This window comes from Cetorhinus maximus, chromosome 22, assembly GCF_964194155.1.
Source record: "Cetorhinus maximus chromosome 22, sCetMax3.hap1.1, whole genome shotgun sequence".
NCBI lineage: Eukaryota > Metazoa > Chordata > Chondrichthyes > Lamniformes > Cetorhinidae > Cetorhinus > Cetorhinus maximus.
The window spans coordinates 53,323,063-53,349,422 of NC_135900.1; the positions used below are offsets into that span (position 1 = coordinate 53,323,063).

Here is a 26,360-nt window from a genome sequence, read left to right on the forward strand (position 1 = left end):
AAAGTACTTTTTCAAAATTGAAGTAGAGCAGTCCGTAGTGGAACAATCATTAATATCAGCAGTTGATGTAAAATAGCAGCAACCTCTTAACAGTGAAGGAGTACATTTTCAGTTGAAGGTTTCTCTCTCTATTCACTGTCAAAGGGGGCAAAAGAGAAGGAATGTTGGGAAGAAAGGGGAGGGAGGGACTGTCACATCCAAGGTAGTAGGAATATTGCTGGGAGGAGGTGGAGTCACAGACCATCAGCTCAATGAAAGGGGCAGCAAGAGGGAATCCAGCAGTGCGTGTAAACTAGCGAAGCTGTGTGGGTGATATGACATTGTGAACAATCACCAGATCAATCAAATGTTATATCTGAATTATTGTTCATATAAATATTTGTTTACAAACATTAAATATCCAAATACTTTATATGTCAAAAAATGTTACTGGCCTAACAGGAGCAGGGAAGTAGAGACATACTGTGTAGTTACACTTCACTAGTGTTTGGGATGATCATATATAGTGGTACCAAGTGATACATTTTCAGCTGTTTATAACCTCTTCATCAAGTAATAAATGTGGGGAAGGGGCACAGCTAATGTGGTCGTATGTCTGGTTCTTACTCTATTACAATCATGTTTTCATAATGGTTAAGATGGTAGTGGGTAGACCAAGGTTTTTTTTTAAAGTGCATTAATATTTCTTGTTTTGAATTTTATGGATTTTAGCCCAACCATAACCTGGCACATTTCAACACTAAATTAGTCACATTTTACAATGACACCGGGGGGAAATGGGGTACCAATGGTACCCCTAAGTACAGCAAACTTCCTGCTTTCTGCACTTATTTTGCTCTCCATTTCCCAAGTATCTATTTTAAAAAATGTTCCAAATATTTCTATATCTTTAAAGAATAGACTGAAAGATATTGGTGCATTTTCCATTTAAATTAGCTAAATGAAAGCTTTTCATTACATTGCACTCTTACTGTATCATCATGTTGTCACTGAGGAATAGTAGAGGCGGTGCAAAAGTTGTGACACTGGATTACACCAAATGTTAAATGGTTCCTTCTGGAAGGCAGATAGGTGTGGTGTTTCAATGAACTGTACGGTGGAGTGGTGAGATCAGTTACTTATATATATTTTTGCAAGCAGAAACACGCTGCCTGGGGCAAAAAAAGGTGGGTGGGTTACTCCAGACCATTCTAACATAACCTGTCTTACAGCTACCTGGGAGCAGGTAGTCTGCCTACCTTCTTAGCTGGTGAAAGGTTCATGGCACTACTATTTAAAGAGAGAAGGAGGAATTCATTCTCCCAACCTTTTTAAAAGAGCGTGGGTTATTTTGACTTTCACGGGAAGTGTAAAATGTACAATATTTACTTGGTCACTGGATAAACGCCTTTCTGATTTCCACTTGCGTTGAAAGCAATGTATAAAGGGAAATCAGGAGAAGCGGTGGCCAAATCAATAGCCTGTTTTACACTATCGTTTTAAAGCCAAAATTAACAACCATGCCTGGTTCCTTTAAAGTCTGAGTGCAGGTTGATAAAGCCTTTAAAAGGCTAATAAGATCTTGGGTTTTATAAATAGAATTAGAAATATAAGTGAAACTTTCTATTGGCCTGTTTAAAAATTACAGTAAATCTGATTTCAGCACTTTGGAGAGGTCACTGCAGCATGTAATCTTTTGCTTTATGTTCCATTTCTGGATCTACTGGTATCCTTTCACCAAACTACACCCTATGAATAATTTACATCTCAATCATCATCCATCAGCCTCAAGTGAAGGGCAAGCCCCCTCCCATAGCAACATAAGAGAAGCACATTGCATAATCTGACAATAGCCTTCTGTTCTAGTAATATCACTCACACTTTTTCCAATGGAGAGATAGAGTGTAATGACCTGCATCAGAAGAGATGTAATTAGGAATTCAAAAAAGAGAAGATGCATATTTCATACACAATACAAAAAGAAAAAGTAACAAGACCACAAACACAGTTAAGGAGGATGATAGCACATCACATAGTGATGGTATTCTCTCTAAACAGTCAGTTTGTATTCTCCAGTGCTACACTGTGGTAAAATATATATATATTTATATATGGCATTAAGAGTGACTCTCGGGTAAAGCCATCTCTTCCCAATCGCCCAGTTTACACAAGCTGTTGGGCAACATGTTATAACCGTGACAGGGTAGAGCAGTTGTTCACTATTTTGTCACCAAGATCAGGGAATTTGTCCAGAGCTAAATCATAAATTAATGATTCAAATTTAATTACGCAAATGGTTGGTGGAATTTGCACTGTGTTGATAAATTTATTCTGTTAATTTGTTAGTTTATCAGAGATTAGTCACAATCTTTTTCTGGCCTTGTCTATGCCTCAGAATTAAATCCATGTTGTGAGAAACCTTTGAAAGCAAAAAACCAGCAGACATCGAAACAATTAAATAGAAAATGGTGTTAGAAAAATGACTTCTCCAATTTATCGACTAGATTTGGCATAGTCAATAGAAAAATTGACAATCAATTTCATGTCAGTTAGGTAAATGCATGAGTTTAGGTACATGATGGATAATGTTAGAGTACCAGTATTATCAAATGATATCAAAATTGTACAACAAAATGAGCACTGGTCCAAAGTCTTCTGATTTCTATTACTATTTGTTTTGCCAAATGAGTTGAAGTTCACTGGACTACATGAAAGGTGACAATGAAAAATGTAATGCATCTGTAATGTAAGATGTCAAAACTCCTGGCAGTTGGAGAAAAAGATAATTTTTATCAATACTTCTGCTTACAAAATATTCCACATTTTTTGCCCACAGTTTCCATTTCCTGCTAATTCCCCCTCCATCTATTCAGGTTCCTCTAGTGCAATGCCCAAGGATAATCAATAGGACAGGTAGGAAAGTTGGGTCTCACGCCTCCATCACCCCCACCTACCCCTCATCCCCAACCATCACTAGGTGCGAGGAAGTCAGTAAGAGTATCCTTGTTGACTCACCTGACATTGTATTCCCTTCTGTTTGGGAAAATGTGGCAGAATCAGTTCCTGCTTCAGCTGTGAAATTTAGGCTGAGTCTAGGAAATCGTGTGTGTGGATGTGCCTTTTAGCATTTCACTGTGATGTTCATTCATAAAAAACTCACTGTGACTTATCAATGTCACCCCAGTTTAATGGAACTTATTAAGACCGATTTTACAATGTGTTGGTATGCATAGTAATCCAATCAACTCTGTTTCAGCAAACCCAACACTGAAAATAAACAACATGCACCCCATTGTTTATTGAAAGTATTGTAAAGCTGCAGAGAAATTGACAGTGAATAGGAGGATATTTGGCATTAAATTTGTCATTGAGCGTTTGGTGTTGAAATTGGTCTTCAGTAGTGGTGCCAAATGGACAATGGCAAAACTGCACCCTGCCTAATTGACTTTAATGGAAAAGAAAATGTGTGGGATTTACAATTAGTCTGCTGATCCTCTACGGCCTGTTTTGCAGTACTGTCAAAAATTAATTTTGTCCTCTTTATTCTTCAAAGGCCTTTAGTTTTCCCCCTTTCTTACTCTCAATTTCCTCACTTCCAGTGTCATTCCTCCTCTCGAAAGATGGTTATTTTCTAGATTTCGGTATTACAGGCAACTAGAAAGTATTAAGAGGTATCCAGGGTGAGCAGTGCCATTTGATAGTCCCAACCTTCATGTGCTAGGCACTCCCTATGGTAGTGGAGCTGTGATTGAAATGTAATTATATGTAGAATAGTAGATGTGCATCTTACTCATTCACACAATAGGCTTGACTAAAATCTAAATCTTCTGTGCCATATCTTATTCAACTGCAAACATATCCCCACAAACTACTACTACATCTCCAACTTCCCATTCCCTCCAAAGTTCTTGAAGATGTTATCTTCCAGATCTCTCCTGCAATTCTCTACTTGAATCCCTTCAATCAGTTATTCCCATAGTGCCAAATGCCTCTCCTCTTCTAACCAACTCATACTGTACATATCTAATCACAGCAAAAGCATGCTTAACAATCCCATACACTTGTCTCGAAAGAACCATCCTTAGCCTCCTCCTCTTCCCACATGCTACCCCTTGGCAACACCAAGTGCACTCATGGATTCAGTTTCCACATCTATGTTGATAACACCCAGCTCTACCTCTTTATCACCTCTCTCCACTGCTGTCCTGTCAGGTTGCTTGTCCAATACGAGGAGCTATAATTTCCTTTAAAAACCGGATAAATTGTAGCCACCATCATTGGACTGTGTCACAAATTCTGTACTTTCAGCATCAACTCCATCCCCCTCTCCAGGCTCTAGAGTAGACCGAATCAGATTCTTTGGAACCTCAGCATCCAATTACTCTATAAGCTGAGCCTGTGACCCTTTATCTTCTCCATCCCAAGCCTGCCTCCATTCAGTAACTAAGTAACACTGTCTCTCTCCCCTTCTATTGCAGCACATCATTGGTGGCGGTACCTTCAGCAATCTATGCGCCATGCTCTGGAATTCCGCACCACAAATCCACCTTTCCACTACTCTCTCCTCCTTTAAGACCCTGCTAAAATCCACCTCTTTGAACAAAATTTTGTCCCCTTCCCAATACTTCTATCTTTGACTGCATCCATTTTTCCATCATACCTCTGAAATGCCTAGTTTGCTTTGTTAATATATAATAAAAGTTTTGCTGCATCACAATGTAGCCAGAGGGTTGTTTCCCCCTCTTCTTGTCTACCAGCACTCTGACCCCAAGCAGAATACAGCTGATCGTGTGTCCAAGCCCACGAACTGAAAAGCAATTAAAATGCTCCAGCTCTTCCATTTTGCTTCTTAAATGCAGTTTAGTCAGCATGAGGTTAATATTTATCTTTAGATTCATTGGAACATCCCACATGATTCTTATGCTCACCAACGCCAGGGTTGCCAACAACCCTGGATTATCCTGGAGTCTCCTGGAATTAATGATTCACCCCCCGGACGCTTCTGTGAGCAATCCAGGAGCAAAATCATACGTACGTTTATTTCTCCAGTTTTGCTCTGGCCAGATTCACAGCAAACAGCAGATTGCAAGGGACACAGGATGCAATCTTAACTATGCAATGGATAGAATGGTTATCGGAGCACAGAGGATTGGGGCATTGTAGCTGTCCTTATTGAGTAATTGGCATATTAGGTGATATCCATGCATGCAGGAAAATAGGGGGCAAGGCATGGGAACATGTGATGAAACTTCCCAGGATATGGGCCAACCAGAGTTGGCAACCCGGTGACGAAGGTATAATAATTTTCATGATTTTTTTTGGTTAACTTTGAAATAGGTTTATGGGGGTAAGTATAGTTAAGTCTGTCTTTAATTACATTTGAAGTCAAGTAGACTGAAAACTTTAAATCATCAAAAGAAGCTTGATGCTTGACATGCTAATCAGTAAACATGGATGCTGGCTTAGGATGTAAGGTATGAAGGAACTTGCATTTTTAGATAAATGAAGGAACTCATTGGATTTCAAAGGGATCTTAGTCTGGCTACAACTAGCCAGATAAGTAAGACTAAGGAATACGTTTATTTTTTGCCAAAGGTTACTGACAATATTGGCAACATTAGAGCTTTTATATTATGAAGAAGATTCAGTTTCAAAGACATATGGAACAATAGAATTTACATATTAAGAGAGAAACATATATAAAGAAGATGAAAGGTTATGTGGGAAGAAGGCCATGTAAGATCTAACATGACTATGTGAAGCCTCCAGCCATGTGTGCATAAGTCTAAAAACAAAAAGCTAAAAGCTGCTATGTGACAAAACTGAAGTTGGGGAAAAGCTATTTGGAATTCCACCATCAAGTGGGTATTGTGTTAATTTGCTGGTTCTGTTTTAAATCTAAAATCTATTTTGGACCGTGGCCTTAAAGCTGGGGGGAGGTGGGGTGGGTTGGGGTTGGGGGGCCGGGGGGGGGGGGGTGGTAACAGGGAGTCAGGTTAATTAGGAATTGTAGGAGTTACAGTAGTTAAGTAATTGTAGTTTTATCTATGTGCTTGAAATCTTTTATTTTGTTAATAGATATTTTAATTTAATTTTTTAAATCTCTAAAGTTCTTGGTGGACTCATTACTTTTGAATTCGGTGCACACGTCTTTTCGTGTTAAGTACAAATTGCAAAACCATTGTGATAGCACAACCAAGTTTCCTTTGTGGATTTGGTCCACCTGGCACACATCATCTGCTATTTCATAAGAAACCTAATGAGTCATGAAGAACAGCTCAACATCAGGGATGATCTTTGGGCAACCATGCTCATTATTCTATTCTTAGGTAAGAATTACCCAAATGCTGCAGCCCTTCACTTCATTTGGGTTGACATCTCTTACTCTATTAACATGCAAGTAAGAGGCTAAACTACAAAAGCAAGGAAGAGGGATTGGAAAGTCAGAAGTCAACACTTTAAGTTCACATATTCCACACATTAAAATACAGCAGCTTTAGAATTCAGCATGCATGGAACAAAACACTACCCACAAATTGTTTATCTCAAAAGTTTGGATAAAAACACAAAACGTGGGATGCTGCAGTTTTTGGTTTAAAAGGGTCTTTTGAAAACTGTTGTGGCTGGCCTTTTGTTTTAACTAATCTTGTGAGTTCTACAATTCTATTTGCATTCAGATGTACAAAGCCTGAACCTCCAGGTACCAACAGCAATAGATTGAGTCTCCCCAGTGAATAAACAGCTTAAGGGGGAAACATTTATAACAATTTGGTCATTGCTGTGTTAACTGGATGCAAGGCTGATTCGGAATGCCATTTACCTAAAGTCACTGCCAATGTCACTGCCCCATCTGATAGGGCTATATTGCTATTAACATTCATAAAACACTGCTTAACTGATCATGCTCATTTGTTTATGGCCCACTCTCCATTTATGCACCAAATATCGTTCAGCAAACATTGATTAAAAATGGGAAGGCAATGCTAATGGGAGCGAAAGTTCTAGGAAGTACCAAAGCTTATTTCTATGGAAAAATCTTACTCCTTGGTTCTATTTCTGCTGATATTTTTTCTTTAATTTAAAAATAATTCTGTCTTCTTCCCATTTTTCTTCCCTTGCAGGCTGCCTGCAGCCCAGCCTCCTCCTCTAACCTGGAAGGGGTTGCCAACCCTCCAGGATTGGCCTGGAGTGTCCACAAATTGAAGACCAATCCCCAGGACACTGCTGTGTGCAGCCCTGGAGAAAAATTATTGGGACATGAAAAAAGATTTTTTTTGGTCATTTTCTTTAAACTTTTCTCTTTACCAGATATAAAAATGTTGCAAATTGGAAAAAATGGCTGTTTGGCTGACAGTCAAAAATTATCCAATTGGGTAATGAATCTTTTTGCTTTCCAGTTGGTGTAGGAAGACAGTGCATAACAAGGATGGATGTATTGGCCGATGAACGCTGGAGCTTGGGGACAAGACATGTGATGAAACCTCCAGGAATACATGTAATCACAGTTGGCAACCCTAAACTTAGAGAATAGGGGGTAGTCAAACATTGAACCTCATCCCATTCTCAGTCAGTGCAGCTCAGTGACCAGGTGGCAGGACTTTTGGGAGAAGGGCTAGGTAAGGCAGGTACTGTTGATTTTTCTTCCTCTGTCACTGTTAAGATAGAATTCTGGGCCAAACTATTTTAACTACCTTTTAAAGTGATTTTGAGTGCACAGTTAGCTTCCACTCTGATGTTTTACATCCATTAGCACCAAAAAATCAAAGGGATAGAGTTTTTAGCATAAAACAAAAATATTAATCCCAAATGCCTATCACACCATCCATTGTGCTAACTGTGCAAAGTTTCTTTTCGTCCAGCAGAGTAAGGGTTATATTAATAATTCCATAGAAGGCAAAGTCAATGAGTCCTATTCAATATTCCCTCAGGGCCTATTGCACTGCACCGTCCCTTTAAAGCTGCCATATATGCCCACACCTTGAAGCAAACATTGCTTGTGCAGGGCCTGTTTGCTCCTATTCTCAATTGCCATGTGCTCATGCACTCACTCAGCTTAGAGGGAGTAGTGGTCCTATTTATGAAATCTAACACCTTGCTCTGAATCAGCCTTTCATGTATTAATCTGAATTATTTAATATTGGAGTGCTCTATGATCACCTGCATCTTGTTTTACAAACACAGGCACTTTTGTTATCCACCATAACATTTAGAAGGCAAAATCTTGCTGAGGCATTATCTGATTACAGTGTCTTTTCTTATTTATATTTCCTCTCATTTTGTTGTTGCATAAAACTTCATATTGACTCACTTGTCTTTCATTCCTATCCCAAGGAAATTGCTGACATTCTGTGTGTAACTTGAACCTCTGGGTATCCTGAATATGTGACAGTTCTCACTGCCCACCAAGGAAATCTCTGCACTATAGTGCATGGTGAAGATTCCTATATTTAAGTCCCAATTGTGGAAAGTCTTTTTTTCTTCCAATAGATTTCTCTTTTTGGTGGGGTGTAGGTAAAAAGCATAGCTTCACCTTTCACTAGTAACCTTATTTTGGCTCCTGAATAAAATGTATTTAAAGAATATTTAAACATGTATCGATGAAAGATTGCAACTTTCTTTGATACATAAAATATGCCCTCATAACTTACTGGACTTGTGGATGCTGCCATTGGAACAAAGTAACATTGAATGATTATCAAATGATGGGTATATAACTGGGCTGAGATTCTCCCTGTTTGCTTAGTGTCAGGTGCCATATGTTATGCATTAGCTTAAGAGTAGGACTCCCCTAACCTTGCCCCAGAAAGTTGCTGTTTAGCCACCCTAAGATCTTAAATATTGGAAGAAAAATTGAAAATTTATATACTTAATGAATGAGATCAGCCTCAATCTTTCCATGCTCCAGTCTGCAGAATGGCCGAATCAATCTCATACTGCCAAATAGTTTAAAGTTGAAGTTATGTTGTGCTCTGCATCGCAAAGATATTAAGTGGATAAGCCAACATGTCAAAATCTGTACTTTTTGTCATAATGTTTTTCTGAAATATGGATTATTTTTATACTTAAACCCTTATCCCGTTGAATATACAAACAGATGCTGTGAATAACGCTTTAGGGATAAACAAATTGTACTCTTTTATAAAATTGTACCTACAGTTGAGTAGTTCACTGATTTTATATCAAGTGGGGTCCATGCAGTGTCTTTGCAAGGCCTGGCTACCTTTTGCCTGCTGACTTAGCAGTAAGTAACAATTTATACAGTAAACAGACCAAAACTGCATTTAAAATAGCATAAATAAACCATGAATAATACTTGACTATCCAACGCAAAAAAATCCAGAAAAATTCACATGAGAAACCGAAGTGCAGCTCCTTTTAATTCTGAGCATTAGCACTGTGCTTGGATTTCTACCTTACTTGAGTGGCTGGCAGCACCTACTGAATCCTCCATCACCCGCAAATACCTGATTTTGCTTGAGGGTCGAGACGAGCTTTTGCAGAGTGATATTCTCCTCTTCCAGCTCAGTGTAATCCTGCAGGAGCCTCGTCTCACGAAACTTGTACTCCCGAATCTCATCTTTCATCCGTATTCTTTGCAGCTCCAACATTTCGTTATTCTTTGAAGAAAAAAAAGAGCAAGATGAAATGCTTCAATCAATTTAATGGTCTACTGTCTTCCTGAGGGAATGTGTTTCATGAATCTCCTCTTTGCTTTGGCAGATGAGAAGATCTGAGAAAACTGGTACCATTTTTGTCACAATGGTGTTACATAAAGTAACAAAATAGCACAATTTAATCGGGCTTACACTATTGCCTAATACCTCTATTGATAAATACAGGTAAGGTTTGTAAAACACTTTCTTAAAAATGGTGCCATTTGAAAGGAGCGACTGACATTTCATTTTTGACAAAGTATATCATTGATCTGAACTTATAAACTAGTTCAAAATACAATCTATTTTCTGTTGCAAAAGATATTTTCCGTCTGATGTGATATAACCATTGAAAGGAGAATTTATTCCCAGAAGTAACCTTATGTCCACGAGATGTACTCCTTAATAGTACTTTGTCTAAATTGATGTTACAGCTTCTGTATTATAATTTTTAAAAACTTTCACATTTTCTTCCTTCCTGCCGGGACATTTGTCACGTGCAACTAACATGCATGTGGATAGCATGTCTAAGGCTATCCAACTCATTCCACTTCAATACCATGTTCAATTCCTGCCCTTACCCTTAATTCCTGTCCACACATGCACTTTCTAATAGAAGTCAATGGCTAGCGACCAGATGAAGCAGCACTGAGACCAATCATAGCATCCCTATCATTGCTCGAGCTTGAGATTGGCTAATTCAGCTCAGACCTAGAGACCTGGCACCTTTCTGGTCAGTACTATACATTTATTCACTAAACTAACAGCAGAGCAAGATCCTCTTTCCTCTGCAAAAACTGATATTTGGTATCTCACAGCTTCTTCTATTAGAGTTATACTGCAGAGCAACCCAGCTTCAAGTTTTTGATGCTATAGAAACTGCCATTAGTCAGTGACATTTTAAGATACTTCAGCATAGTGCGAATTTTATCATAGGTTTGTTGGTTATCTCACAGGACATTTCCTGTACTTCACTGTATCTCTGATTGAAGCGGACAACACATTATTGTGTAGTTACGCTGTGGTGACAACCGGAAGTTGGGTCCCCTGCTCTTCAGCCGTTCGTTGCCCTCAATTTTGTTTGGAATTGAGTCAACTGCAAGGAGTCACTTCAATGAAGTCAGCTTGAGTCAAACACAAATGCATGGACAGATATTCAAAAACATGAAACGAGATCTCAATGAGATGGTAAATACGTTGACAATTCCAAAAAATTCAGGGGTTAACTGGATTCCTGAACAATAAAGAATACTTTCAAGAAGTTCACAGGGGAAGGACAGGTATTAAAATTTTGTGTGTTTCAAAATCCATTTCCTCTGAGTTTCTGCGTCAGTCTCCATGGTGATCATACAAGAATAGTATACTTTACTCTATTTATGACTCCACTGTGTCTTCTCAGGCAGTTCAGTACTCCTGGCACCATGACAAACTCATTTTGGGCTGCGGGTTGTTTGTTGAGAAATGTTTGTTAGATAGCAAATAAAGCTCATTGCAAAGGAGTTTGTTGCTAAAATACGAATACACTGTAACATGAGATAAAGAGGAACATGGGAGCAAGAGTCTATCTGCAAAGGCCTGAAGAGGAAGAAACAACCTACTTTTGCTGAACTAGGGAAACATTTTTTTAAATTCACAAGGGAAAATTTACACCTGTATAACATCTGTCCCAAATCCATGACATCCACCACCTAGAAGGACAAGGGCAGCAGCTGGAACACCAGCATCATCATCAACACAATCGCTTCAAAGTCACACACCTACCCGTCAACTGGGCATATAACGTAATTCCTTCAAACAGGCTCGGTCAAAACCAGGAGACTCCCTAACAGTATTATGGGAGCACCTTCATTACATGGATTGTAGTAGTTCAAGGTGGCATCGCACTACCACCTTCTGACTGCACTTTGGGCTGGTCAACAAATGCTGGACTTTTGAGTGACACCCACAATTCAGATATGAATTGAGAAAGTGAGATGGAGCCAGAAGCATGTGTTTCACAGACTTCAGCTTCACTGAGACAACCTTTACCGTGGCCTTTTAAGGATCTAGCGGAAATCAATGATTCACTTCACTTAGGAAGTACCTTGTAGGAATAAGAAGTTAGGTTCTGGAGTCCATGGTATCGGGCACACAGAGTACACATATTGGGGGGAATGGTCCCAGATTTGCACTAAGTGCAGTCGCAGGCGGGTAAAAAGATGTTTTACCTTCCGGCCGGAATAGCGGCTTCTCATGCCGTATCATCCCAAATCCGCCGCATTATTTATGCATTCCCGGGAAACATGTCATTTCCATGGCGGGCGGGCTCTCATTCACCCGCCATGCCATCATCTTGCCACTCCATCACGCCGGGCGCCATATTTAAAGTCCAGCCGCATGCACACCTCTCAGTGCTTCCAGCCCATGACTGCTACAAAGAAGACAAGGCCCTGAAGGGCAAAAAGACTGCAGCCCCCAGGTTCAAATACACATCCCTCGAGTGCCTTTTGGATGCAGTGGAGGCTCGCCGTGATGTCCTCTACCCCTGCTCTGGTGCAGGATGGGCAGCAACCTCACTAATCCAGCTTGGGAGGCGATGGTCAGCACGAACGCTGCCACCCAGTGCCACAAGAGGATGAATGATCTCCTCCGTTTTGCCAGGGTAAGTCATTCTTCTCATCACTCTCAACTCACATACTTACAAACCTATCACACATCCACGGGGATCTCACTCACTGCCAGCTCAAGGGGCATCACCATTCACTCTCTCACACACACCTTCATCGTCCTCACCCCGTCCATGGGAGCACTTACCACTCACACATGCCAGGCATACTTATCATCTGGCCTGGCAGGCATCCTGCTCACACTCTCTCCATCTCTATTTATTGCAGGACAAGCTGGCACACAAGAGGGAGAGGTTGCAGACCGGTGGAGGAATGCCTGAAATCAAGGTCATCACGGACTTTGAAAACAGAGCCATCCAGCTGGCCGACGAGGATCTGGACTGTTCTTTTGCAGATGGTGAGGTCAGCGCTGCTCTACCAATTGAGGATCCAGCAGTGCAACATCCATCAGACAACCATGCTGTTAGTGGCTCTTTCACAGGCCACTGCCATGCACTAATTATCTCTCTGTGCTTTCACAGGCACATCTGCCAAACAGCCAACAAAGTCCACGACCCAGGAACTCCAATAAAGCCATAAAGAAGCTTCTTAAGAGGAATCTGGAGGCACACTCCCTGAAGTCCTGTCACAGTGCTCACCCACACCCTCCACCAGCGCAGAGACACTCATCTCAGTGGGATCTAGCTTTAGAGTAACCTCAGGATCACAATCTGGTGAAGACATCACACTTTCTGATCCACAGCAGGCGGTGGCAGGGACTTCCCAGGTCCCCAGTACTTGGGGGACTGCTGGAGGCTGGAGCATTGCTGAGTCTGATTTAGATGACGAGCCTCTGGACTCGGTCATGTCACAGTTGCTACAGCTGCAAAGGCAAGCTCGGGAACATCAGAAAAAGATGTCCTCTGCACTCCTCCGATTACAAGGCACAATGGGGGAGTCTGTCCACCTTCACTCTGAGATGATAGTGCCTGCATTGCAACGCACCAAGGTCAGCATTGGTAGGATGGTGACCGCCATGGAGACCTTGGTTCAGGACGTCGCTCCTGCATTGCTGTGTGGGCTGAACTCCATCACTGACACCATAGTTGACCTCCAACAGTGTGTATGTGAGAGGGATGCCAGGCAGCTTGATCTCACTCCAGCTACCCCTTCTTCTCAAGGAATCAGCCAGGGCCCTTGGGCACCCATAAGGAGGAGGATCACCAGGTGCACACCCCGGGCCATCCACCCAGATGACTCCGGGAGTGTCCGGCCCATCCACATCCCCTTTTGCTGTGACCTCAGCAGCTCCAGCTCCATAGCTCAAGGAGGGTGCCACTGCCATACAGCAGGTCCCTGAAAGCAGGCTGGGGCCCTCCAGGTCTTAGCGCTCCAGAGGATGCCCACCAAGTTCACCAAAGACAGGGCGTAGCAGTCAGCAGGCTGCCTTCACCTCTGCTGTGGATATTGGGGGAGCACCAATGCGTAGCGACAGGGTTAGGAAGGTTAAGAAGATGTAGTTGCACAGACTGGCCACAGATGTTAATTACTTGTACATAATGTTCACTATTGTAAATAAACTCCCAAGAATATCTCTCTGCCTATGGATCCTTGTTCTGATGAGCAATGTTCTTGTCACTCAGATGTGAAACCTTTCTGCACAAGATAAAGGCAGGTATCTCAGTCCAGGGCCTCTTCCCTGTGCTTTGTGCAGCCTTCAGACCAAAGTAATGGTCCAGCCTCACACTCCCTGGGAACATTACTGATGCCTGAACCTCGACAGTGCTGGTCATTGCTGCCAGAAAGTGTGGACAGGTGTCACAGAGTTCCGTCATTCTCTCTGTGTGCTGTCAGCACCTTTAAGGTGGGGCTGGCCCCCATCTCTTCAGCATCTGTGACCAGTGACGCTGTGCTCCTGAAGGGCTTAGGTACTGAAGGTGGACACAGGATCAGGTGCTTCTGAAGTTTCATGTCTCTCTGATATGACCCTGATACATTCTCAGAGGCAATACAAAGATCTATAGAGTGTCCTCACTGCATGTCATTATCATCCTCCTGTAATCGAGCGACTATTAGAGTCTCCACTGCGTCTCCATGACAGGAGCATTATCACAGAGGGTATGAGCGCTGCCAAAAGCCAGACTGGAGTCAAACGTTCATAGATGCAATGTGAGGATCTTATGGTGTCTCCTCACTGCATGTCGTCATCATCTTCCACAAATCTAGCAGCTATGAGGGCCTCATCTAGCCAGTGCAAGGGCCACATCCCCATCATTGTCGCCTTCGAGGACCCACTCACCCTCATCCCCTTTGGCATCCTCCTATTTGGAGACGACCTCCAGCTCCTCCAACCCTCCTCAGACAGCTCCTCTCCCTGTTGCAGTGCCAGGTTGTAAAGGGCGCAGCAGACGACGACGATGCATGACACCCTCTGTGAACTGTATTGCAGGGCTCCACCAGACCGGTCCAGGCACCAGAACATCTTTTTCAGCATCCCGATGGTTTGCTCCACCAAGTTGTGAGTTGCAGCATGAGCCTCGTTAAATCTTCACTCTGCTGCAGCCTGAGGCCGCTGCACGGGTGTCATCAGTCACATCCTGTGTATGTAGCCCTTGTCCCCGAGGAGCCATCCCTGCAGACTCTCTGGACCCTGGAAGACATCAGGAATCTGTGGCTGACTGAGAATGTAGGAGTTGTGGACACTCCCTGAAAAACGTGCGCAGACCTGCAGGGTGCTTTTGTGGTGGTTGCACACCAGCTGCACATTCAGTGAATGGAAGCCCTTGCGGTTGACATAGTTGACTGTGTGTTGCGATGGAGATCTGAGTGCAACGTGAGTGCAGTCGATGGCACTCTGCACCTGTGGGAAACCGAGATCATGGCAAAACCAATCGCTCTTGCATCCTGGCTCTCCTGGTCCTGGACGCACAAAGTGGATGGCATCTGTAACCTCATGGATGCATTTGTGGGTAGAGGCTTGTGATGTCCCAGAGGTCACCTGTGGGACCCTGAAAGGAGCCACTGGCATAAAAATTGAATGCTGCCGTCACTTTCATGGTCACTGGCAGTGGATGACCCCATGTCCCCGTGGTGCCAAATCCTGCAGTAGCTGGCAGATGTGACTAACCAGTTCCCTAGACATGTGCAGTCTTTGGTGATACTGGTTCTATATCATCTGCAGGAATGAAGGGTGGTGTTTATGGACCCTGGGTTTAGCTAGACGCCGACCAGTGACAGCTCGCTGTGGCGTTTCAATGGCATGTGCAGGAGCCCCAGCCGCCTTTCTTCTTCCAGAGGGTGCTGCTCCTCCCTCTGTGCAGCCAGGCGCCTCTGTTGCACTCTTCCCCGTTGTCTTCGCTCTCTGTACACCATGTGGCATACAGCTAGTTCACCAGGCTCCATGATCCTGATGTACTCCTCCTGCAGGATGAAAGAGCAATACGTGTGGTTAGCATGGGTGTACTAAGAAAATCTCTTAGTGAAGTCTAAAGGCCCCTTAACGCAGCCTGAAGAGTGCTGGTCACCACTTGGATGGCCAGAGTTTAGTGCACTGCATGGCTGCCCGAAATCTCACCTTCCTCTGGCCCACTCCATCTGACCGATTGGCAGCAGCTTTGCCCATTGGACTGCATGCTGTGCTCTCAGCTCAGGCGCAGGCATTCTCCTAGCCTGTGCTGCAAGGCTGCACTGTTAGCTTGAACCATGTGGGACACTGATCCAAACTTGAATGACATTGCAAGGGGCTGTGAGCGCCTCTACCAGTGACTGCTCCATGGCCAGGTTTCGCAAGGAGATTGTACAACCAGCCCAGTTGTCCAACTGTTCTGCAGTCCACTAAAACGCTCATTAGTTTGCAGTCTGTGCCCGAGGGGGGAAAGGTCTGGAGCACTTGATGGTACTTTGATCCCTCTGCGTCGCTTGAGTGGGCAGATAAGCCAGAGGCCCAACTCCATGCATGTCAATGTGGCTGCACCTGAACTGTCTCAGCTGCAGAGGACTGGTCACTTAATACAAGGTTTCCCTAATGCAAGGCTGCTTCGCTTGCCCATCCGCCCTCCACACTCAGCATGTGCTTGTGCGCTCCCTTCAGCCGCAGGGCAGCCTTTACCACCCCCCACCCCGCCCCCCTCTCCAAGTCGCCTCAACCTTGATGTCCAACAGGCGTACCTCATGAGCTCTCCGCAGCATTATTGTGCACTCACCTCAGAATTCCCCTCAAAGTGCAGCTGCCAAGTGTTGTGAAGCATGTTGGTGGTGGGAAGGCGATCCAGCGAAGGGGGGGGAGAAATGAGGCTGGCGGGCTAGCCTTATAATTATACGCTGATATGTTACAATGAGGTTCTCAATATCCGATAGTGGGAAACATGACCTCCAATCAACGGGCTGAGCAGATGACCGCAAACTGGTTTCACAACGTCATGAAACCGATTTCTGGCCTTCTCGCCATTTTGTTCGCTCACACCACCAAACACGCCCTACGCCATGGGCACGAACGATTCCGCCCATTATTTAAAAGCAGAAGTACTTAAATTGGTGTGCGCTCAATGTGGGAGCGCTGTTGTGAGGTCGAGAAATCTGGAAGAACAGGCTTCCTGAATGCTCTGCAGCTCCTTTAAGTTTTTTCTGTCGGGTTTCCTCCCATAGGCAGGCTGATTTACTGGCCTCCTTCACTAGGCCGAAGCCTTCAAAGGCAGGGTAGGTATAGTGACAGACTGAGAGAGATTGGGTGGAGATAAGGGGGAGGATTGTGGAAGGGGTGGTCCTATTTACAGGGAAGTAGAATGATGATGATGGTCGGGGAGGGAAGTTGATAGATCGCGAGTTAGGGTTGGCAGGGGGATTACTGCATAGATTGTTGGGCCTGGAGGAAACATTGCTGCTCCTCCTGGCCCACAAGCAGTGCCATAAAAGGACCTCATGGATTCCGTCCTTCTTGCTTTACAGCTGCCGGTTTATCCAAGGTTTGGGAAAACTAGAATGTTAAAATAAATGCAGGCAACCTCATTATAATATTTAAATGACCAATCCAGTTTCCACAACTGATTGGTTGCCCACCTCTCATCCCATCTGCATTGAAACCAGAAATGGGTGAGTTTGAGGCGGGCTGGGTTCCAATTTCAGATTTTTTACATTTTAACCTCTGGCATGACTCCAGCCCTCCTGAGTTTGGGAGTAAAGATTCAGCCTTAGTATGGACTAAAGAACAACAACCCACGCAAGCAGTCCAAACAACAGAATCATTGCCTCTAGTGTCCTAATGGTGCACCTGACTGTGGTGCTGCTATGTGGTATTCAAATTGGGGCCATTAGATATGTTTGCAAAGAGTCTCCATTCAATCATTCTAACCAGGAACTTCATGTAGAATGGGCACTGTACGCAGCTGGATTACAGAAGGATCAACAATACTCCCATGATAATGGCTATTGATATGCAAGATAATATTTCGATAATCAGACCAGCTGATCAGTAATGGAGTGATATCTCTTCTACCTATATATGCACTAGCCTTCATGAAGCATCTATAATGTCATAGTCTTGTGAAACCCACCAAGTAGAGAAATCACAGTGCCTTCTCCAGTCAGTCTCTCCTTTCCATTGACATTTATCACTCCCTCTCGTGAACCATCCTCCCCATTCACACTGAGACACTCCCACTCTCTAAACATCCTCCCAATTCAGAGACACTCCCTCTCTCTAAGCATCCACCCAGCTCAATGATTCACTCCATCTCTCTAACCATCTATCCATTGTTGCAACTTGACCCTGTCCTTTCTCTTTATCTCAGCACTGTCTTCTCTCTCTCAGTTCTGACTGCCACCTGTATATCTTTCAGTCCCTTCTCTCTGCTCAACAGATGTATTGGTTTTAATTTTCCAAAATTCCCTAGATTCTGAAAAGGTCCCTTCAGATTAGAAAATAGCAAATGTGACTCCTCTATTCAAGAAAGTAGGGAGACAGAAAGCAGGAAAATACAGGCCATTTAGCTTAACATGTGTCATAGGGAAAATGCTGAAATCTATTTTTAAGGCGGTTATAGCAGGGCACTTAGAAAATCTCATTGTAATTAAGCAGAGACAACATTAGTTTTATGAAAGGGAAATCATATTTGACTAATTTATTGGAGCTCTTTCAGGAAGTAACAAACAATGTGGATGTTGATGTGCTACACTTAGATTTCCAGAAAGCATTTGACAAGGTGCCACATTAAAGGTCACTATGCAAAATAAGAGTTCATGACGTTGGGGATAACATGTTAACATGAATAGAGGATTGGTTAGCTAACAGGAAACAGAGTAGGCATAAAAGGGTCATTTTTGGGTTGGCAAGATGTGACCAGTGGAGTGCCACAGGGATCAGTGCTGGGGCCTCAACTATTTACAATTTATATCAATGACTTGGATGAAGTGACCGAATGTATGATTGCTAAATTTGCTGATGACACAAAGATAGGTAGGAAAGTAAGTTGTGAAAAGGACATAAGGGTTCTGCAAAGGAACATACATAGGTTAAGTGAGTGGCAGAAATTTGGCAAATGGAGTATAATGTGGGAAAATGTGAACTTATCCACTTTGTCAGGAAGAATAGAAAAGCAGCGTATTATTTAAATAGAGTGAAATTGCAGAACTCTGCAGTACAGAGGGATCTGGGTGTCCTGGTACATGAATCACAAAAGGTTGGTATGCAAGATACAGCAAGTGATTAGGAAGGCAAATGGAATGTTGTTATTTATCACAAGGGGAATGGAATATAATAGTATGAATGTTTTGCTACAGTTGTATAGGGTATTGTAGAGACCACATCTGAGTACTGAGTACAGTTTTGGTCTCCTTATTAAAGAAAGGGTATAAATGCATTTCAGAGAAAGTTCACTCAGTTGATATCTAGAATGGGGGTGTTATCTTATGGAGAAAGTTTGAACAGGCTGGGCCAGTATCCATTGGAGTTTAGAAGAATGAGAGGTGATCTTATTGAAACATATAAGGGGACTTGACAGGATGAATGCTGAAAGGATGTTTCCTCTTGTGAGGGAGACTAGAACCAGGGGACACAGTTTAAAAATAAGAAGGTCACCCATTTAAGAAGGCGATGAGGAGAATTTTTTTCTCTTAGAGGGCTGAGTGTCTTTGGAACTCTCCTCCCCAGACAGTGGTGGAGGCAGGGCTATTTAATATTTTTAAGGCAGTAGATGATAAATTCTTGACTAACAAGGAGTCAAAGGTTATCAGGGTTAGACAGAAATGTGGACCTGAGGCCACAATCAAATCAGCCACGATCTTATTAAATAGCAGAGCAGGCTCATAGGGGCTAAATGGCTTACTCCTGCTCCTAATTCGTATGTTTGTAGTTCCTGTTGCCACCATTACCCCTCCCACAGTTTCCGCTGGTAATATTAATCCCTCAATAATTCCTCCCCAATGCAGCATTTCACTCCCATAGCACCAGAGTTTTATAGTGGGCAGGAGTACTGAGGGATAAAGGGAAGAGCAGAGTCAATTTTTTACCTCCAGATAGTTTAAAATGTGTGTGAGAGCATTTATACACGGTGCATACTTGGTTACACCTATGATATGTACCAGAAAAGTATCTGATGTTGCATTTCACATTGACTAATCCCAGTTAACTCTCAAGTTAAACATAAGGCTAAAGTTCTGACTCGCATGATCTTATTGCCTTTGTTATGAGCCACTGGACTCCGCTCTTAAAGACTTTGCTGGATTATCTACCATTGCCTTTGAAATACTGTGCCCAAACCTTTTGTCAGAGTATGACATTGCACACTTTTAAATAAGCTGACATCATGTATCTTCCCAGCAATGGGTGCAGAAGTAGATTGTGTGAAACAACGAAGGAATTTTCAAACAAGGACAATGGGTAAAATGGGTACGTGAAGGAATTGGGGTCACAGGGTGATAAGGTGAGCAAAAGAGGATACAGGTGGTGGAGTTTAAGCTAAGTTATATTATGTACAGAAATGACATTGGGAGGCTGGCAAAGACAGCACTTGAGAACTCGAGTCAAGGTAACAAAAACATGGGTTTTAACGGTGGAGGCAATCAGGAACAAAGGCAGGGCCTTGATGAGTTGGTGACAGATTGTGAAGTTTGAAGTTCACCTGTATTTGCACATAAATTACTTATTAAACTGGCCACAGAAATTTGTCTAGTAATTATCAGCGTAAGCATCGTTTTATCAATGTGATAATTGTTAATGACTCCCAATGATTTTGGGAAGTTAACAAATGTGTAAACTCCAAAAGGCACAGTACTCAAAAGGTTTAATTTTTGCTCATCAGAGGTTAGAACAGGATGTATAATTTGTGTATTGTTAGATTCAGCTTAGGTAAGCAGCTGCAGAGATGAAGAAAGTTGGGAGTATGGGTAGAGTGTTTGGCAGTTAGGGTCACATAAAATGACTTTCATTTTTCAAATGGTAAATTTGCAACTGAGTGGTAATTCTGACTCATCCACTGATATCAAGTTGGGTTTTTGAAAACACTTTTGGAATTGAGAATGGTGTTGAGGTAAATCTGGGTATTAACAAGCACATGGAAAATTACCCACATCTGCAGATAATGGAGGTCATTTTAACTTTGGTAGGTCTGAAAAACCAGTACTGGCAGATTAGCCACCAGTAATGCACCCAGTCTGACTTCCTTTACACTGACGTGAGTTTTCAGACCACTGGCTTATGCAAGTGAAAGTTGTGTTCAAAAAAATCTAAGATTAAATAATATGGCCGATATCATAGGAAAACACTTGTCATTATGAATCTGAGGGATACCACATCCATTCAGCTTGCTTGCAATGTTTCCAGGGTAATCACTATATCTAGAGAATAATGGTCACTCCAGAAATCAAAGCAAGAGCAAATTAGCAGAGTATCTGGAAGGATCTATTGCATTTGGTTGAAGAACTGGCTGTTGCAACTGTAAAAAATGGATCGAACTAAAAACAGAAATCACTGGAAATCTGTTTTTTATTTCAGATTTCCAGTATCCCTGGTATTTTGCTTTTGTGAAAGATTGAACAGCTGCTGTTGAATATGATACTTGTCTGAGTTAGAGATTAAGATAGCCATAAACTATATTCCACAAAGATGACCAATTCAGACTTCAACTGCATTGCTAGAGTGCTTGAAGTACTGGAATGAGTGATTGACATGGCTGTAAGCCTGCAGGCTAAGCAGCTTGTTTCTTCTGAAAGTTGCTTTGTTTTTTTGTGAAGCGATAATGGGCCAGATGTTGCTCAAGTTGGTCACCTTGCAGCATGCCCCATCGGTTAGACTTATAGACTAGCCCATTTAAGGTTTAAAACATTTTACCTACGAAATTGCTGGATACAAGAGTTGAGGGCAACTGGACATCAGAGACCTTGGTGAACAATGGGTTTCTCCTTGACCAATGAGCTTAAAGGGTCGAGAGATAAGCAGAGGAAGGACCAAAAAGGCAGCTCAATTAGGGTGGGTGAATTAATGCCAAGTCACATAAATAAAGAGAAGGAAAAAAGGACTGGATTAAGAGAGAGAATAAGGAAACCAAAAGGAAAAGTAAGAAAAACTTAAAAATTGGCTTTAAAATTTTCTAAAACAATTCGTACTCTGAAGGAATGAGAGTCCACGTTTCTAAATTTTCACTTCCTGGTTAAGAGTGGTCGATTGGCAGTTATTAAGAATGATCACATTGTTGGAACAGTACTTACGCTGATAATTACTAGACTTCATTTTCTGCGGCAAGTTTAGTGAGCAATTAATGTACAACATGGAAACTTCATGAAAAATCACACAGTGGTTGAGGCACGGGCTGTTGCTTTTGTGAGGCTAACAAAAGAGCAGTGCAAATCATCTAGCAACTTGTGACGAGTCACAATTCACAAGGTATCTCTCCACCACAAGTTGCTGGCTGAGTTACATTTCGGCCATTTTTTTTTCAGCGGAATGTGGATGAATAGTTCTTACCAAGCCTGAAAATTGCAAAGTCAGATTCACAGGGCTCGGGACAGAGTGACAATGAAAAGATCCTGATCTTATTACATTGCCACACCCTCCCAACCTCCCCCTGCCACAACCTCTCAACCCCCCACATCACACCCTCCCAACCCCACCACCTCCCCCACCCCCCACCCCACTGAGTGAACATTTCACCTTCTGCCTGTACTTGGGTTCCTGGTCAGCTGTCGGTGCACATGTATGGGAACAGTTTTGGAAAGCTGCAGACAAGATCTTGCATTGCCATTTTTGAAGGGTGGCGAGGGGTGGTGGGCAGAAGAAGTGGCCTCATCTCATTAGATAACCGGGAGGGACACCTAGAACAGCCTCAACTGGTTTCATTTCATTGGATATGGAATTTTAAAATGGCCCATTTTGCTAACCAGAATACCATAGATCCCTTAAATTGTATAGTGATGAAGTGAAAGCTTTGGTGACTACTTAAATCTGCATTAATGATAACTATTCAGGAATCCATTGTTACCCACATGCTGTGCACTAGCTGGTATTCAGAAGTAAAGCTTGCATGCCAGATATTCTCATCTACAACTAGAAGTTATGATCCCCGTAAGGACCGATAACTTTAAAAAAAAATAAATTCGAACTTCCAGTTGAAAGCTGAAAAGATGACCCGACTAGATTTTATGTTTTAATACTTTTACTATAACAAGCATTGACAAAACACTATTGCCGTAGGCATTGCAGGAACTCAGCAAGGGTCCTTAGACAGCACCTTTCAAACATACCACTGCTACCATCTAGAAGGATAAGGGCAGCAGTTAGATGGGAACGCTACCACCTGGAAGTTCCTCTCTAAGCCACTCACCATCCTGACTTGGAAATATATCGCTGTTCCTTCACTGTCGCTGGGTCAAAATCCTGGAACTCTCTCCCTTATTGCACTGCAGGTGTACCTGCACCACATGGACTGCAGCTGTTCAAGAAGGCATCTCACCACCACCTTCTCAAGGGCAATTAGGGATGGGCAATAAATGCTGGCCATGAACGAATAATAAAAAAAGTTATACTTTAAGCTATATAACAGAGCTTTTCCCTTTTTCTTTTACCACAACTGAAAAACCCACTTCATAGGTATACTTTACACTGTCCCTTAAGTAGTCACTTGATTTTCCTGGGTCCCATCCAAATTGAAGATCAACCTCCGAGATTTCACTTCTATTCCTTTCCTTTCCTAGCCAGGTAACTTATGATGCCAGAGCTGTCTTTCATGGTGAGGGCTTTTGCTGGAGATTCTCCCTCTAGTGCAAGCTAGGTGAATCTTCCAGCCACGTTTCAAATCCTCACAAGCTTAGTCTTTTGAAACCGAGTGCAAGCTTCCACTCACATTCCTGTGTGGTGAGCCATAGAGACTTTCAGCCTCCAGCTGCTCTCCCTGTCCCGGATCCTGGAACACTAACTTGTCTGTGAGTTTCAGGAATATCTTTAGAAAAGCTTGTTACCCAATCTCACAATGGCTCCCGAAGGACTCTCCCCCTCTCAAAACCCATCTCTATGGCCACGTGAATCACACAGGTCTTGTATCCAGGTAGAAATGCAGATTAGCTTTTAGACCCCACTCTATTTTATCTTGGAAGTAAATGGTCAGTATAAAGTATAACCGTTTACAACCCACACTCTCAACCCCTTGCTGGGACTTTGGAGTGTAACTACTGTAAACAAAGATGCTGCTGTCATTGTCTCCAAGCGTGAACACCTTAGACCGTCTTTCCCACAAAACAACCCAGGCTTCCCTTTAATCTTCAACAATCACATCACTCAGGCAGACTCTGAAACAGGTCACATGACCTCCTTCATTTTCCCCGAACTTAAAGGCACAGTCCTAAAACATAATCTTATAAAACTCATATTTGTAACAAAGTCACTAAAAAGAATATCAAATGGCAAATTTCTCATGTTTTGTTAATTGACACATTAAGCATCTAGTGTATGTGTATAATGTCCATTACACTTTAGATTAGCAAATATATATCTGCTGTACCTTTCCAACTAGCTCTTGGAACAGACATCAGAAAAGTGAATGTTTCAGGTTTGAAATCTCTCCCTTCCCACACAAGGCCTCCTATCAAAAATAAGTTTCTGCCTGAAAGTTTCCCTATCATCTGGCTCACTGTGAACAGGAGATAGTTAAATATTCTGAGATCAAGTATGTCTTTATTGTAAAACCTCTCAACTTTTATTCTGGCTGACAGCTATCAGTCTTAAGTATGGGATGCCTTGAACCTTTGGGAGAACGATAATTTGCCCTGTCTCCTTCCACATCCCGCCTTCCAAAAACTACTGACTTTGCCTGCAAGTGTACAAACTGACTGCTATTCCATTCAGCAGATACAGAGATGTTATGAACAGAGAACTACCACGATCATTTCTGATCCACTCTCCCATCTGCCATACCTGCCAGGACATAATAAACCATCTCAGGGTCTGCTTTCCAGGGGATTGTGCATGATGGAAAGTATCTGTGTTGCTAAAAATAAATTTCTGCACCATGAATCAATAACTGGATTAAATAAAAGGGTTTGATGTAATGAAACTCAGCACAGAATGCAAAATGTGATTTATTTCTTCCGGAGATATGCTCTAACACACATCAGGTTGCCAGAAACTTCTACCAGGTGATTTTAACGGATTTTTTTTCTACAGTGAACGGTCAGGGTTGTTGATGGTAGTGCGGGTAACAATACATATATGGACTTTGAAGAAGTATTTGACAAAGTGCCAAACAATAGGCATGTTAACAAAATTAAAGGCCATGGATTAAAATGACAGTGGCAGAGTGGATACAAAACTGGCTAAGGGTCAGAAAGCAGAGTGTATAGGGGAACAGCTGTTTTTCATATTGGAAAGAAGCGGTGTTCCCCAGGGATTGGCTACTGCTCTTTCTGACTTTAGTGACATAGACTTGCGTATCTATTCATTCATTTCATTCATGTGTGCTCTGCCTAAAGGCAGGTCCTGGCTCATTGTCTGCTGATGCTTCATCTTGAACTGCTTTGCTTGGCCGTTTTAAACAGTGGTAGTTTTCCATTGCCTTCCACTTTCAATCTAGGGCAGAATTTCAAAGTTTGCAGATGGCAACAAACTTGGAAATATAGTAAACAGCGAGGAGAAGAGTAAAACAGGCTTTAGGAGGACATAGGTAGACTGTTGAAATGGGCAGACACGTGGCAGATGAAATTTAATGTAGAGAACTAATACATTTTTGTAGGATGAATGAAAAGATGCAAAATAAATGAAATGCTACAAATTCAAAGGAGGTCAGAACATATAGATATGGGGGTGTATGTACAGAAGTTTTGAAGGTGACTGGAAAAGTTGGGAAAGCTATTATAAAAAGCATAAGGAATCTTGACATTATTAATAAAGGAACAAAGTGCACAAAACCAATTTGCTTTGGGTTCTCGCCTCAGCATTTGGGTTTGGTGAAATGTAGTTAGTGAGAAGAGTTTTCGCAGGCGTTAAATTTTACTGTAAGGAATTTTTTAAAATCAGTTTCCCAAGGCAAAGATTCATCCTCAATCCAATCTCCCTCCCTGAAGCAGGGTTATAACCAGGGCCATATGGACAAAGGAAATCTTGGACAATTCCGGCAGCAAAGCCAAATAAATAAAAATAAACAATAAGTTTTCTCTTGAACAAATCAATGCGTAAGAAATAATAGTTAGAGAACCACGATATCAGACTACTGCTCCCTTGATATACGACGACATATTTAACTCATAAAGTGTCATTTGACTGGTCACCATATGTGCTGCATATGGGCCCATGGTGAAGCTGATAAGACAACATATCAGGGCTTGAGTAACTGCTGAAGCTCCCCAGCGCCCACTTCATTATAAAAAATAAGATGTGTGCAAACAAATCATAAGGACGGGTGCATTTAAACAACTCTTCATCAACTGGAAAACCTCATTGGTCTAGAAGCTGAACTAGTGAAACTAATACATGACATACCAAGAATGCAGAATAACGAGAGACTTGAGGACTATAGGCACAGATTAAAAATATGTGACCTTAAATGGGTTAATAAAGTGAAGTAAAGTATAAACTGAAAGTAACTATTCTATTTTTGCCATCTTATTAATCAATTTAATGTCAGTATTAAACCATCCACTACAGCCTATTATAGTTATATTTATT

General features: G+C 42.2%; 1 protein-coding gene across 1 annotated transcript in view; it reads right to left on the reverse strand.

Annotated features, from left to right (window-relative positions):
• Window positions 1-26,360, reverse strand: part of LOC144696700 (protein bicaudal D homolog 1-like) — a 259,120-nt gene that overhangs the window by 60,732 nt on the left and 172,028 nt on the right. Inside the window, exon 3 of the mRNA XM_078568325.1 lies at window positions 9,444-9,596. Coding sequence (XP_078424451.1) covers window positions 9,444-9,596 — 153 coding nt within the window. The remainder of the gene's footprint in view (window positions 1-9,443; window positions 9,597-26,360) is intronic.